Raw genomic sequence first — 14,976 nt, 5'->3', positions numbered from 1 at the left:
GTCGCGTGGATGGCCTGCTATACAGGAGGTCGTGGGTTCGATCCCGACCCTGACTATGCCTGCTGTATATTTGGAGTTTGTATCTCTCGCCACCGCCCCCCCCCCACCCCATGGTGGTCATGAGGTTTCTTTCCCTCCACATTTAGAATCGATGTCACGCGTTTAGAGAGTATTTGGCTGCTGCTATATATGTACACGTGATAATGATGATGATGATCATCAGCCCACTTCGTTGAGGAGCTATTATTTGTGATGGCCAGGTCGCTTTTGACAAAAGAAGCTTCACAGCTCAATGGTCCGCCTTACACCTGGTAAAATAAAAAAACAAATAGTCTAGTTTAAAGTTTTGAGTGAGAAGGCGACGTTGTAGTTACCAGTAGTGCAGTTGTTGTCATCACCACCGATATCCTGTTGTGCATCTTTGCCAGCATGGCGGAGAGGGTGGGGAGGAAAGCGTGTTACTACATGCAAAATATTACACACATTCCATACACACATAATGTATATTACTTACCTCCATACATTGCATACATAACAGTGCTGTTAGCGAGCAGCGCATATGAATGCCTGCACTGGCACACGAGGGGATGGGTGAAACAGCACCACGCCCGGCCGCCTTTGTCTCCCCTAGTGCTGGTGCTTTTACACACCACACCTGGTACTCATTTGAGGCTGCGTCGACCTAGGGAAGAAGGTCCAGGACCGGTTAAGGTAATCGTCATTGGTGTTGGTGGCCGTGAGCGCGAAGTCAAACTCGGGGTCGCTGGATTCGTTGCGCGACGCGCTAACTGCAACGCGAGCGCTCCCCATATACATGACTTACATTACACAAGTGCACTGCTGCGGCTGTCTGGGACGCTCTTGCGATATTAAGAAGCAACTAGAGCTATGCACTTTTAAATCATTGAGATTGAAAACGAACTTCTTTAGAGCTGCTTGTTGTGTTTAGTCGTCCTTCCCTGCACCTCTGATTAGTGCTGTTGGTGATATACGGCGTGGAAGAAGTTCAACATACAGCGGGCTCAATTCTCCGCGCTAATGATGGCGAGGACAGCCACGGATAATTCAAAATCTACTGCAATATAGAGGCGATCACGATTGGGATCAACGATCAGCAGCACTGACGTTCGCTATCCAAATTGGATCATCCTGAAAGAGTCTCGATTCTCAGCGAGGCGTTTGTGGGTAAACACGTGGAATAGACATAAACGCACATTTAAATCATAAGACCTCCTTTGCCTGTACCAAAATATAATAATAGGGTTTTTCCCCTTTTTCTGGCCACAAAACTGAAACTTTTTTTACGAGGAATCATGTGTGCATTAACCACAATACTAGTGGTCAAAATGCAAACAAAAAAACACACTGATAATATATGCATTGTCCTTGAAACTGATTGGTTCACACCAGAGATGGCTTTCTTTTGAGCCTCGTCTCAATTGGTGCTAGACCAGAAGACGCCAAAAGCCGTACAGCTCAAAGACAATGCACTATCAAAGTGAAGTCTTCATTTGGCTGCTGTTAAACAATTCCACATAATGATGATAAACCCACTTCTCTCGAGCTATCATTTGTGATGGCCAGGTCGCTCGTGAAAAAAAAAGCAACGGAGCTCAGTGGGGCCTTACTTGGTAAAATATAAATAGTTTAGTTTTTTCAATGGGTCTCTGTGGGTTTATGTGGGTCTCTAAAGTTCTATATGGGTATAGATCTCTGGGTCTATGTGGTTATATATGCATCTCTATGAATGTATATTATTTGGCTACTACTATACATTTCCACATGATGATGATAAGCCCACTTCTTCGTTGAACTATCGTTTGTAATGGTCAGGTCGCTTCTAAAAAAATTAACATAGCTCAGTGGCGCCTTATCTGGTGAAATGACAGTTTCGTTTTAGTATGGATCTCGATAAGTGTGAGTCTTTGTGGGCTACGCATTTGTTATTCCTGCTAATAGTAGATGTTGAAAATGTTCACTCAATTTCCACGTCCACCCCATCAACTCTAATAATGATACCATGGCCGTTTAGCCCCCACCCCCCCCCCCCCTCTTTCCATCCAAATAGAAGCTCGTTTGGACAAACGGGGCTACATAACCTCGCCATTGTAGTATCGTGGTCTAGTGTATAGCAGTATATACTCGTGTAGTGTACGGTGTAGTGTATAGTGTCATAGTGAATGGTAGTATGTATGTATGTTGAACTTATTTTGCACCGTATGTAACCAACCGTGCTAATCGGACGTATGGGGACGAAGGATACCAAAGGAAATACAACAAAACGCAGTTCTTACACTCATGGAAAGTGAGAGATTGTGTTTAATGACACACAATCACCAGGCAGCTACTTTGTGCATCGTGGCGGTGATGGTAAGGCCGCCTTGACTTCAAATATAGTAGCAGACTCCCTAATTTCTTCTGGTAGTGAAGAGCGATTACCGGATTCCTGAATACATAAAGATCCTGGTGCAATGACAACAACAGCCGCCATTTGCCACTTAAGTGGCAGTGACGTCACTACCGCGTTTGTGCCAGGCTATGTGCACGTTAAGGTCACGTGAAGTGTCAAAAAACGCCCGCTGGCAGGAGGTCATGGGACAGACACAGGTGGTGCCATGGGTTGACTGACTGAGGTGCCTGGCCGATGCATCACCTGTGCCTCCCACTGTGCCTACTTGCTGTGTTTTAGCCACCCGATGCTCCGCTCAATGTTGTGAGCGTCGCTCCTCTGCCCTCCATTGTTGCTGGAGGGTGACTGCCTCCAACTACCCAGTAGCGTCCTTCACGAGCCTCCTCCACAGGGGCCGATCTTAATTCCGCTGTTACCAGTCATCGGCAAGTCCACTCAGCTCCACATCCTCCTGTACCACACCATTCTACGTGTATCTCTTCTCTAGGCCATGTCACTCCCGTTTGGCCCCCTCTATTGGACCGAACAAAAGCTGTTTGGGCATGCAGTGGCTGGGCATGCGGGCCACATGATCCATGATCCAGCTGACGCTGCCTTTGCCTGCTGACTGATGGGACCGTGTCCAGATCTTTCAAGGATTTGTGAGCTCCTCGCGCAATCCAGCTTGGTTAAACCCACGATGAATCGTAGGCAGGCCGGCCTGAATGTTTCTAACTGACGAAGATGTTCCATTAGGGGGGGTCCATATTTTGCAAGCATAGAGAAGGGAAGGCATGACAGTGGCCGAGAAGACCCGAAGTGTCGTTTGGAGCGACAGACCAGGTCACTTCCACACAGCAATACGCAGCCGATGAAAAGACAATGCTGCCCAACTGATTCGGAGGGACACCTCTGCTGTCAAACCAACATATCTGTCTTTCCATCAACGCCCAGGCTGTGGCTCAGCTAAGTTGTATATTGTATGTGTCATTCATGTTGTCTTTAAGTAATGTTCACGTGATTTTTGCTTGTAACTATTTTGCGAGTGTACTTGAGCCCACGGATGCAATTTCTCGAGTGTGTTGCGTCTTATGGAATGTCTACATGCGTGTTTGAGAGTGAGAAGGGATTTGTGTTGCGTGTCGTGACCGCCTTAAATAGGTGCTCACTAACAGTCTGTTAAAAGCCTTTATTGGAGATATTTTATCTTTGTCTATTTGGCAGTATGTGTCTGTGTTGCGGAGATGTATTGGGTAACTATTTGAGTGTTGGGGTGGGTGTGTGCGCGTGTGTATAGTGGGGAGCGGTGGTGTCGCGGTTAGCACCGTGCTGCAATACAAACATAGAAAGCCGAGTTCGATTCCTGCTCACGGTCAACACGAGTGACGATTATCTGAACCGGTCTTGGGACTCCTCTAGGTCGACTCAGCCTCAAATCAATACCTGGTGTGGTGTGTAAACATCGCCACTATGGTGATAAAGGCAGCCGGGCATCGTGCTGGCCTCCCACTCCCTCGTGTGCCTGTCAGGTCTTCATAGGTGCTGCTTGCTAACGACACTTGCCCTAACAGTCTGTTAAGGCTATTCGAGGGAACTTTTTATTTGTGATAGCTTACGACTGGCTGAAGTGTCATCTGTTGAGAAAGTTACGGAAGGTGGTCCAGAGTCTTGAGACCACGAAAAGTGCCGGGCAGAGAAAGATCTCCCAAGCGAACTGCTGAGGGAGGGTGGAGTTTGTGTGCACTTGCCCGACATCACATAATCACAACCATCTGGACCTATTAGGGACTGGACCGTCAAACAAGTGTGTTTATAGTCTGACCCGTGAAGACTACTCTGTTTAAAACGTAGGCTTTCACGACCAATATTTTCTATACTAGAAGTGTTTGGGTTAGATCGCGTAAATATAAATGTGTCGCTAAACCCGCCACCACCCGACAAACCCAATTAGTAAGGTTTGTCACGTAAACGAAAAATAAATCTACCATTCTGATAGCTACAGGCTTAGTGCTGCTTGGCAGGGAATCATCAAGTAATACACTTTAACTGCATGCCTATACGTCTATGGTGAATAACTGTGAGCAGAAAATAACAGGAATTTCGATTTCTTGCACTAAAATAAATGGCAGGATGTAAAAGCACAATGTGCACGCATAATGCATGTTGATTGTGCTATGAATAACCAAACCATTAATGGCTATCCATTGTAATTTATATCCCTGCCATTTACCACCCCAGCCTTCGCACCTGATTTATCTGTCTATTTCAGATCAAAACGTGAGGAGGATTTCTCCACAAATCTGGTCGTTGCCTGACGATGCTGGTTGTTGTTGTAATTACTGGTGAAACGTAATCGAATAGTAAATGGTGTGGGTTTACTTCTGTGTATGGTGGTGGTGGGTTTAATGTCACATTTATATGTAGGTGATCTCGCCAAAAAAACTCTATTATGGACTCTACTGCCCACTGTTGTCAGGACGTTGGGGGATGATCGTATCACACACCTCTTGCCCGGCGCCTCTTGGCGCACACGGCGCATCTCCTCCATGCGAGCACCAGCACCAGGAGGAGCGCCGCCCAACCGAGCACAGCGGCAGCGGCGACGGAGTGGATGGGAGCGCGTGAAACTAGAAGGCATTGAGCCGTCGCGGCAGGAGATGGTGCTGCTGACAATGTTGCTGCCGTCGTCGTTGTCTTGGCGGTTGCGGGTATTTCGGTGTGCTCTGTGGACATGAACGAAGGAAGGGTTAGGTTCCTTAGAGAGGCACTGGTGTGTTACAGTGCGCTCTGGTGTCTCGGCGGGGAGCTGGCAGAATGGCGGTTAAGCCAGTTTTTAAGACGATATCCGAGTTCGAGTCCCACTCACGGCCGCCAGCATCAGTAGTGGTGGTTATCCGAACCGGTTCCTGGGTCTCCTCAAGGTCGACGCAGCCTCAAAATGAGCACCTGGTGCGATGTGTAAAAAGATTGCCACTAGGGGAGACAAAGGTGGCCAGGGGGCGTGGTGCTGGCAACCCATCCCTTCGTGTGCTGTGCCGGCCTTCATAGGTGTTGGTCGCTAACAGCACTTGCCCCCAACAGTGATCTCTTTGCCTTTGTATGTATGTTGAACTTCTTTCGCACCGTATGTAATAACCGACTATGCTCATCGGAGGTGCACGTGGGGTTAGTGGGTGGGTGAGTGGGTGAGTGATGGGGACAGACAACACAACAAGAAGAAGCAGTTCTTAAAATGACAATCATACGAAGAAACTAAAGTATTATTTCACTTATTGACACAATACATGTACCTTTCAACTTCAGCTTGATTGGATCGGACACTTGAAAGACGATCTCCTTGTTCACGTAGTACATGACCGGCTGGCAGACGTACGCCTTGAAGTCGTCCAGTCTGAGGTCGCGGATTGAGATGGATGCGTTGTGTGTGCTCAGGTTTCCCGCAAGGGAGAAGCGGCCCCTGCCGTCATCCCCGAGGACGTTCTCTCGCAGAAACGGGTCAGCGCTCTGGAACGTGATGGCCTCGTGAAGCCCGTCCGGCCTCCAGGACACGGAAACACTGCTGGGCGGGAGGTGAGCCGGGTACGAGAAGGTGCAGGGCAGCATTGCCGAGCCGCCCTCCACAGCCTCCACAGAGGTTCGCGCACAGACCTGGTAGCCCAGCCTTGTGGACCTGCAGCTCAGCTCACCTTGGCTTTTGCAGCGAATGCCTGCATTCCAATGTGAGAACAAGGCAGATGTTTTGATTTAAAGCTGTCGTGACTGTAGGGATTCATATTCTTGGTTCTTTCGGTAAAGTCACGTAGAAGGAAAACAATAAAATGATTTAAAAAAATCTAAAACAATGACATTCTCACGACGTTTCGATTGCTTGTGTTGCAGTCGAAACATCGTGATAATTTTTTATTGTTTTATATTTTTATTATTTTATTATTTTATTGTTTCCCTTATACGTGACTTTACCGAAAGAACCAAGAACAAGGCAGATGTTATTTAAACTTGTGCAGTTGTGTTCTCCTGTAACGCGGTAGCAGTAATTGCGTTCCTGAAGAGCACCGTGTTATGGAAAAATCGCGTTATAATAAAAAAACATGTAATATAGGGAGTAAAAGCAGAGTCCGCGATAACACATGAGATGCATTATGCAGGCTCAACGAAGACCCGAGAGGCGCATAGTGGGTAGCATCCAGCAGCATCCCAATGTCTTGTGCGATGATGATGATGATGCTACACCGAGGCAGCTGTACGACCGCATATTCCTACTTGCGTGACATACTTCTGTTTTCCATAATACAGGTTTCTTTGGGTTAAATCGCGTAAACATGTGTCATTAAACCCGCCACCACCCAACACAGCCAATATATTTACGTGATCTAACTCAATAAAAAAACTGTATTATGGATGATATTGGTTGCGAAAGCCTGCGTGTTTACTCATTTGCATTATATCTAATTCGCATCTGCGTTATAAAAGATGTGTTCCCGAACATATTCATTGCGTTATATCCAATTTGCGTTATGAAAACTATGGATTTTAGGAGAACAGACTACATTAGTGAACAATTGGTCTGTCTGAATGGTTAGTAAGTGGGTTTAATGTATGTTGAACTTCTTTCGCATCGTTCGTAGCCAACCATGCTAATCGGAAGTGTAGGGTACGACAACAAACTACATAAAAAAGCAGTTCTAAAGAAATGAGTTTTCAATCTAGATGATTTTAAAGGAAGAGCATCCCAGACAGCTGCAGAAGCGCATCTGAAAGCACTGCACAATGCAATGATCGTATTGCTCGACTGTTAGTCCAAAGCCGCTGGTACGAGGATGATTGACATTCACGTGATGGTTTATGCTCTTTCACGAGATTAGCAAGGTATTGTGGTTCATTTGTGGCAAGCACATTGTGTGTAATGAATGCGACCTTATAATGTATTCGTTTGGCAACCGCAAGCCAATGCAGCTCAGCGAGCACTGGACGGACATGGTCGGATCTTGTAGGACCTGTCATGACACGTGCCAAAGAGTTTTGTACACGTTGTAGCTTGGCAATGTTTTTTTGCCAGACGTCCTATAGAGTAGTGAGTTACAATAATCGAGCCTTGTCGAAACTAAGCTACACGCGACCATGTTGGCTATGTCGCAACTCATTAGTGGTCGAATGTGTCATAGAGCCCTGATATGAAAATTGCAGGACCTCACTATATAGAGTGCTCATCAGCATCATCATATGCTATCCCTCGCAATCGAGGATGATTGTGTGCCATAGAAAAGTTGGATTATCTGTGGGTGCAAAGATGGCTGAAGATACCAATCTGGGATCGACAGATTTTGCCGCAGCTTGAGAACATGCGTGTCCAGAAAGAGTGGTGGGTGGAACTGAATTAGTAAGTCGGGCTGCAGCATTGCTGTATATGCCGTCCCCGCTTTTCCTCTTCCTGTTTCTGCGATTGAATTTCAAAATGTTTGGATTCTTGAAATAGACTTTGTCTCCATCTGAGGTGATCCTGGGCAAGAGTCTCCCATGAGTTGCTGTCCATGGTGCACTTATTCATGTTGGCCTTGAGGACATCCTTCAAGCGTTTTCTCTGCCCACTTATTGAACGCACACCCCGACTACGCTGGGAGTAGAAGACTTTCATTGGGAGTCTGGAGTTTGCCATATGGATGACGTGGCCGGCTCAGGAAAGCTTATGTCGAATGATCATGGCCTCAATGTTCGTGGTGTTTGTTTGCGAGAGGACACTGATGTTAGCGCGTCTGTCTTCCCACCTGATTTTAAGGACCTTCCGTACACAACGTTGATCGTACTTCTCTAGCGCTTTGAGATGTCTATTGTATGTCACGTCTCAGCTCCGTACCGTAAGGTAGAGATTACGACTGCTTGATAAACCATGATCTTGGTTTTGGACCTGATGTCACTTTCTTCAAACACCCTTTTCCTCAGCCGACTGAAAGCTGCACTAAAAAAATTCAGGCCATTTTGGATGTCTTTGTCGATGTCAGCATTCTGAGAAAGAAGGCTTCCGAGGTATGGGGAATGCTCAACATTTTCCAGAGTCTCACGGTGGATGTAGATTGTCGGTGCTGGGAACTGCTCATTGAGAATTGGTTGATGGAGGACGTTAGTCTTTTAAATATTAATCGTCAGTAACATGTTCTCACATGCTTCAGTAAAAGTTGTGATGATTAACTGAATATCCACTGCTGAATGGGTACACACAACAGCATCATCAGCAGGATACTGGAGCTCAACAACTGCTGTCGGGATGGTCTTCGTTTTAGATCGAAGTCGGTTGATGTTGAACAGTCTACCATTCGGTAGTTTAGCTCCACTCCTGCTTGAAGCTTGCCAATAGTTAGGTGTAATGTATTAAACTAGCCCTACCAACGGTAATCCCTATTGACGTACGTTGCCCTTTGTAGGCATGCATTTAAATAATGTATTATTTGATGAGTCACTTCCACGCAACACTAAGAAGGGGGGATTACCTTTGGTAGGGCTATTTTAATAAACGCAATAGACAGGAAGGACAAGTTCAAAGGGTTCGCTTCATGCACACGCATAATGTGCATTGCCTCAGTAATCCCCCCCCACCCCCACAGTGTACAAGAGCGCAGAAGGGTGGTCAACAGATCTACGCCTCTATATAAAGGAACAAAACAGTGAGACTTCCCCACAAATCTGGCTGTCGCCTGAAGAAGATATTTGTAGTTACTGGCGAAACGTTGTACTCAGTTTGTAAATGTTGTGGCTAGGCTCTCCAACACACTGGTGTGCTGTACTAGTCAGGAATTGGCATGTTTTGTTAACGTGACAACCCTTACTAGTTGTCTGTGTCGAGTGGTGGCAGGTTTAACGACACATTTATATATTTACGCGATCTAACCCAAAAACTTCTATTATGGAGGTTTGTGTTGTTCCTGACATTTTTCGTGCAGTTGACATGCAGTGATGATCGTGTCAGTTGTGCCTATTGATGGCCTCAACTCACTTTGGGATTCGAGGAGGAGTTCATCAGCAAGTGGCAGAAGACTGTTCAGGAGAGTCCTTGCAATGATCATTCCTACAGTGGACAGCAAGGCGACCCCCTGTCATTTCCACAATCGGATTTATCTCCTTTGTTATGGATGGTCACAATCATGGCATCTCTAAGGTCGTTTGGGATTTCCAAACGACCTGCTAGGTAACGTATCCATCTCTTTGGAGCCGTGACGTGATCTCTCCCTTGTTTGAAGATTTCAGCAGGGATTTCATCCGCTCCAGATGCCTTATTGTTCTTCATTTGCTTGATGGCTTTTATCGGTTCATCAAGGGTAGGGGGGATTCCAAGCTCATTTCTCATCGGATGTTGTGGGATGGAGCAGAAAACACTGTCATCGATGAACAAGTCACGATTGAGAAGATATTCAAAATACTCTTTCCAACAAGTGTTAATAGCTTCCCTCGCCTTGATTAGATCTCCTCCATTATTAGTCCTTAGGGGGTTGGTCCCTGAGTGTTCGGACCATAGGCACTTTTGGTATCACTGAAAATGGCGCACATATTATGGATGTTGGCAAGATGTTGGATCTCTTTTTCCTTATCTTCCCACCATCTGTTTTTCATATCGTGGGTCCTCCTCTGGACCGCTGCCATTGCTTGTTGGTGATTCCACGTATTTTGCTTGGAATTAGTATTCTTTTGCCAAGCACAAAAATCATTGCATCTGTGATCGATCAACTCTTGGAACTCCTGATCATTCTCTTCAAACCAGTCTTGTTGTTTCTTGTAAGAGACTTCAAGTGTCTCTTTACAGGTGTCAATGATCGTGGACTTAAGGACATCCCAAGCGCTGCAAACATTCTCACACTGGTGGTGATTAAAGTTTGCCAGTTTTTCATTGAGGCATCGGTGGAAAAGGTCTTATTATATCGAGTCCTTGAGACCTTCGAAATTGATCTTCTGTAGGCATCTCTTGTGCTGCAGCCGTCACCTCTGAGACAGTTTTATGGACATAATTGAGCAGATGAGTTGATGGTCAGTCACGCAATCATCAGTTGCTAGAACAGCCTGGGTGATGCAGACAAATTCGCGATCCTAGGCATGGACAATGATATTATCGATATCCGCTTAGATTGCGGATGTTGCCATGATGTTTTGTATCTATTTTCTTGGTGGAACAGGGTGTTGGTGATGATGAGTCATCACCAACACCCTGTTAATGTGCTATGACGATGTTGGCCCTTTCATGAAAGATCTCTGTGCGTGAATTATTTTATTGTGGAGAAGCTGTTGCACAGCAGCTTCCACGCAGTTCTTGATAGAACGGGACCATAAATCCAATGGGTAGGAGACCAAGACAATTCTAGATATCGTTCTGCTGTAGCCTTCGTCTGCCTTCACAGCCATTGAGATCTTAACATCTTATTCCGCCTACTCTGCCGTTGAGGACATGTGGTATTAACAGTCGTATTAATAAGCTTAAGTGATGTTAATATTAACTTGGTTATTTAGTTGAATGTGACCAGATGTTTTAATATTGAAGCATATGGAAGTTGGGTATCTAAATATATTTTACTTTAGACTTGTGTTTTAAGTGAATGATGCATGGACTTTAATGTCACGTACAAAGGAATGACTTATATTTGTTGTGTGGAATAATTATAAGTTATGAATGAAGATAATACATACTGTTAGAGCCAAAACGAAGCCTTCTGGAATACCAGAGTTAATGGTGAAGGTATCAGACTGATTACCATCGACTATTGCATATATTGACATTGAGTTTCAATTCTGGAAATCCCAGGTTGCAAAATGAGGTTAATTCAAATTATGGTAGTTTGGCAAGTTGAACGTAGCCGGTCTGCCCTGTCCATCTCCTCCCGTGTATCCTAACGAGGGGGGACAGGTCGGCTAAATATATAAAACAATAAAAATAATAAAGTTCGAAGACGATGATGAGTAGCAAATTTTGTGAAATCATGCTGCTGTGTCCGATGGGATCGAGCTGAAGCTAGGTAACGTATCCATTACTTTGCAAAATAATGTACGAATGTAGGAAGTTATTTTGCGCCGTGCGTAGCCAACCGTGCGAATCAGAAGTGCACGTGGGGTGAGTGAGTGGATGAGAGAGTGGATGAGTGAGCGGGTGGGTGGGTGAATGAGTGGATGAGTGAGCGGGTGGGTGGGTGAGTGGATGGGTGAGTGGGTGGGTGCGTGAATGATGGGGACAACACGTTTTCTACGCACAGTAACATCCCAATGTACCCAGGTGTTGCACAGCACAGCCCTTCCCTTCCATATCCGCTTTCTGGATGAAGGCCTCCCTACAACCCGTGCGGGACATAGGGGAGTTATTTGACGTGACAATTCACGGGGCCTTAAAGTGTATATAGCTTGGCGCAAGCATCGTTATGATATCCCCGCGGTTGTTGTTGTTTAACCATACATATTTTTAATAGTATGACTTCATCACGTGGCAAAATATTTAAAATGTTGTAATTATGTGTTCAATTGTGATGTAGTTATCAATGTATAAACATGGCAAAACACATTTTATATATGTCAATTGTATAGATGTCAATGTATGAACATGGCGAAAGTACATTGTATACATGTCAATTGTATAGTTGTCAATGTATGAACATGGCGAAAGTACATTGTATACATGTCAATTGTATAGTTGGCAATGTATGAACATGGCCAAAGAACATTGTATACATGTTAATTGTATAATTGTAAATGTATGAACATGGCCAAAATAATCTAGATTTGAAGTTTTTGTCACTGCAGGGATCCATACTCTTTGGTTATTTCGGTAAAGTCACGTAGGTATAAAATAAAATAAATTACATCACTTTTTAAACAAATGAAGTCACAATTTATTTTATTTCATACCTACGTGACTTTACCGAAAGAACCAAAGAGAATGGCCAAAATACATTGCATACTTGCATGCCTTATAAAAAAAATACCATCGCGCCTGCTGAATACGTTACCTAGCTTCAGCTCGATCCCGTCGGACACGTGGACCTCGTAGCCCACCTTATCATCGAACAACATCACCTGGCAGACGTACACCTTGAAGTCGTCGATCCGGATGTCGCGGATAAAAATGGACGCGTCGCGTCTGCCCAGGTCTCCCTTCTGAGAGAGGCGGCCCCTGAGAGACTCGTGCACGAATCCGCCGATGCTCTGGAAAACCGTGGAGTCACGGAACATGTCCGACCTCCAAGACACGGAAACTCTGCTGGGCTGAAGGTGAGCCGGGAACGAGAAGGTGCAGGGCAGCATCGCAGAGCCACCCTCCACGGCCTCCACTGAGGATCGCGAGCAGACCTGGTAGCCTTGCTTCGCCGACCTGCAGTTCAGCTTGCCGTCGTCTTGGCACCACGCCCCTAGCATTCCGACACAGGGACAGGACTCCTATTTAGCGAATAATTTTGGTGGTAGAAAATAAATGAATGTGTGGTATGCGCACGAATCTCAAAATAATGCCACGTCGCCGAACGGTCATGCCGATGACTGGCAGAGGCTCCTAGCTCCAGGGAATGAGGCCATTGGGACTCTTCATTCATCCATCCGTCCATCATCATCACGATCCACTTGCAAATAGCCTGTAAGAGTGCAACCTCTAATTAGCATGGTTGGCTACGTGCGGTGCGAAAGCAGTTCAACATACATATATCATTCGTGTCCTTTATTTATATCCAGAATGGAAGCTCTTTGAGATTCTATCATTGTGATGAGCAGACCGTACAAAGTACAATGACACAGTGCTCGATCCACAAATATGAAGAAGACATCATAGTCTTTGGTTCTATTCGGTAAAGTCACGTAAAAGTATAAAACAACAAAAAATGAAAATAAAAAAATAAAAAAAATTCACGACGTTTCGGCCACAACACAAGTGGCCTTCATCAGGTGAAGGGACCGTACTGTCACGAGGACAGCACTGGAGTGAACACAGCCAAGCTCAGACCGCGACCTTTAAGCTTGTGTGAGAGGAATTAAGGTGCCTTGACAAAGGAATTAGCATAAAAAATAGCATTTGATTGGCGGACTTAGCATGGTGAACGGTGTAGAGGGGGTGAACATGTGTAGACCGGCGAGGGTGAGGAGGAGAGAGTTTACATATTGATGGTTGTGAAAAGGGAATTTAAGCAGCTGCGAAAGTGTGGGATACCACTACTTGAAAAAATATACTGTACCATTGAAAATTAGTTTAATGTTTGGTTCGATTTAGAACATCTTTCTAATGGTTGCTTAATTTGAAACCATCTTCTCGGTTGAAATTGTGTCTGTGTTTGTAGATCTGAATTGCCTCGTGAACAAATCTCTGATAAAAACCCGTGGGTTTGCAAAGAACCTTGGTATCGGAGAAAATTATATCGTGATCACCCACAGCGTTGTAACAGTGATCAGCTACGGCAGAATAATTCGTTATGCCGTGTTTCAAATCTGATTTGTGCTCGCGAATTTGGTCAGAGACATGTCGTTCCATCTCTCTGATATAGCAGTCACCACAGGTGCAGATCAATCTGTAAACTCCGGGGTACTGTAAGTCAGGAATGACATCCTTCACGGAAGGGATCAGGTCACGGATTTTGTGTACTGTATTGAACCGGACCAGGATCTTGTGTTTGTTTAGAATTTTGGAGATCTTTTTAGTAACGCCTGCTATATATGGCAGTGTGATGGTTTTGTTCGGAGTATCAAGTGGTTGTTTCTGTATGGAGGGAGAAACAGCTTGGCGGATGGTACGGTCAGAGTATCCATTCCTTTTGAGGGCCAGATGCACATGTTTTATTCACTGGTCAGGTGGTGTTGGTCAGAAATGCAATGAGCCCTGTGGTATAACGTTTTGATGAGATAATTATTTTTGCGTCGGGTGCTGGTGGGAATCAGGTTTCAAGTAGGAATCTGTGTGGGTGGGTTTCCTGTAGACAGAATGTCCCAATGAGCCATCAGGTCTCCTCTCAAACAGAACATCTAAGAATGGCAGCTTGCCATCTTTCTCCACTTCCATGGTGAATTTGATGGTGGGGTGTCTGGAATTAATGTGGTCTAGGAAAAGGTTCAAAGCCGGGAGGCCATGTGATCAAATGACGAAACTGTCATCCACATATCTCTTCCACAGGGAAGGTCTGAGGGTGGAAGTCTGGATGGCGTCTGATTCAAATTTCTCCATGAAAATATTGGCTATCACTGGTGACAAGGGGGATCCCATGGGGGTACCCTCATTTTGTTTGTAGAAGGTGCCATTCCAAGTAAAGTAGGTATTGTTGAGGCAGTGCCGAACCAGTGCAGGTGTATCGGGGTCTAGTCCATGTTGGACCAAATTTTCAATTATTTCAATGGTATCAGGTACTGGGACCTTGGTGAACAAAGAGACCACATCGAAGCTGACAAGGATATCGTCAGGGGACAGTACAACGTCTTTGACCATAGAGACCAATTGGGCTGAGTTAAGTACTGCTGAGGCGGTCTTGCCAGTGAAAGGCAGCAAGGTATCTGACAGAAAACGGGCTAGTCTATAGGTAGGTTAGTTGATCGTGGATACGATGGGTCGTAGTGGGGTGCCTTCTTTATGAATCTTGGGAAGACCATAGAAT

At 45.4% G+C, this 14,976-nt stretch overlaps 1 protein-coding gene across 1 annotated transcript; it reads right to left on the bottom strand.

Annotated features, from left to right (window-relative positions):
- Positions 1–333: 333 nt before the first annotated feature.
- Positions 334–13,202, bottom strand: LOC116957642 (sialic acid-binding Ig-like lectin 12). Its single transcript, XM_032979911.2, has 4 exons — positions 12,361–13,202; positions 5,680–6,096; positions 4,894–5,112; positions 334–419 (listed from the first exon to the last, which is right to left on the bottom strand). The coding sequence occupies exons 1-4, from the start codon at positions 12,764–12,766 to the stop codon at positions 334–336; spliced, it is 1,128 nt and encodes a 375-aa protein (XP_032835802.2). The 5' UTR covers positions 12,767–13,202.
- Positions 13,203–14,976: the final 1,774 nt, after the last annotated feature.

Source organism: Petromyzon marinus, chromosome 79, assembly GCF_048934315.1.
Source record: "Petromyzon marinus isolate PM22_M1 ecotype Great Lakes invasive population chromosome 79, UKy_Petmar_22M1.pri1.0, whole genome shotgun sequence".
NCBI classification, from domain to species: domain Eukaryota; kingdom Metazoa; phylum Chordata; class Hyperoartia; order Petromyzontiformes; family Petromyzontidae; genus Petromyzon; species Petromyzon marinus.
The sequence above is the reverse complement of the archived record's forward strand: the minus strand, read 5'-3'. Positions and strand labels throughout refer to the sequence as shown.

Coding starts and splice junctions, on each gene's coding strand:
- LOC116957642 (XM_032979911.2), bottom strand. CDS start 12,766: ATGCTAGGGGCGTGGTGCCAAGACGACGGCAAGCTGAACTGCAGGTCG. Junction 5,113..5,679: donor AATCAAGCTGAAGTTGAAAG/GTACATGTATTG, acceptor TCATGTCCACAG/AGCACACCGAAATACCCGCA. Junction 420..4,893: donor CAAGAGGCGCCGGGCAAGAG/GTGTGTGATACG, acceptor ATGCTGGCAAAG/ATGCACAACAGGATATCGGT.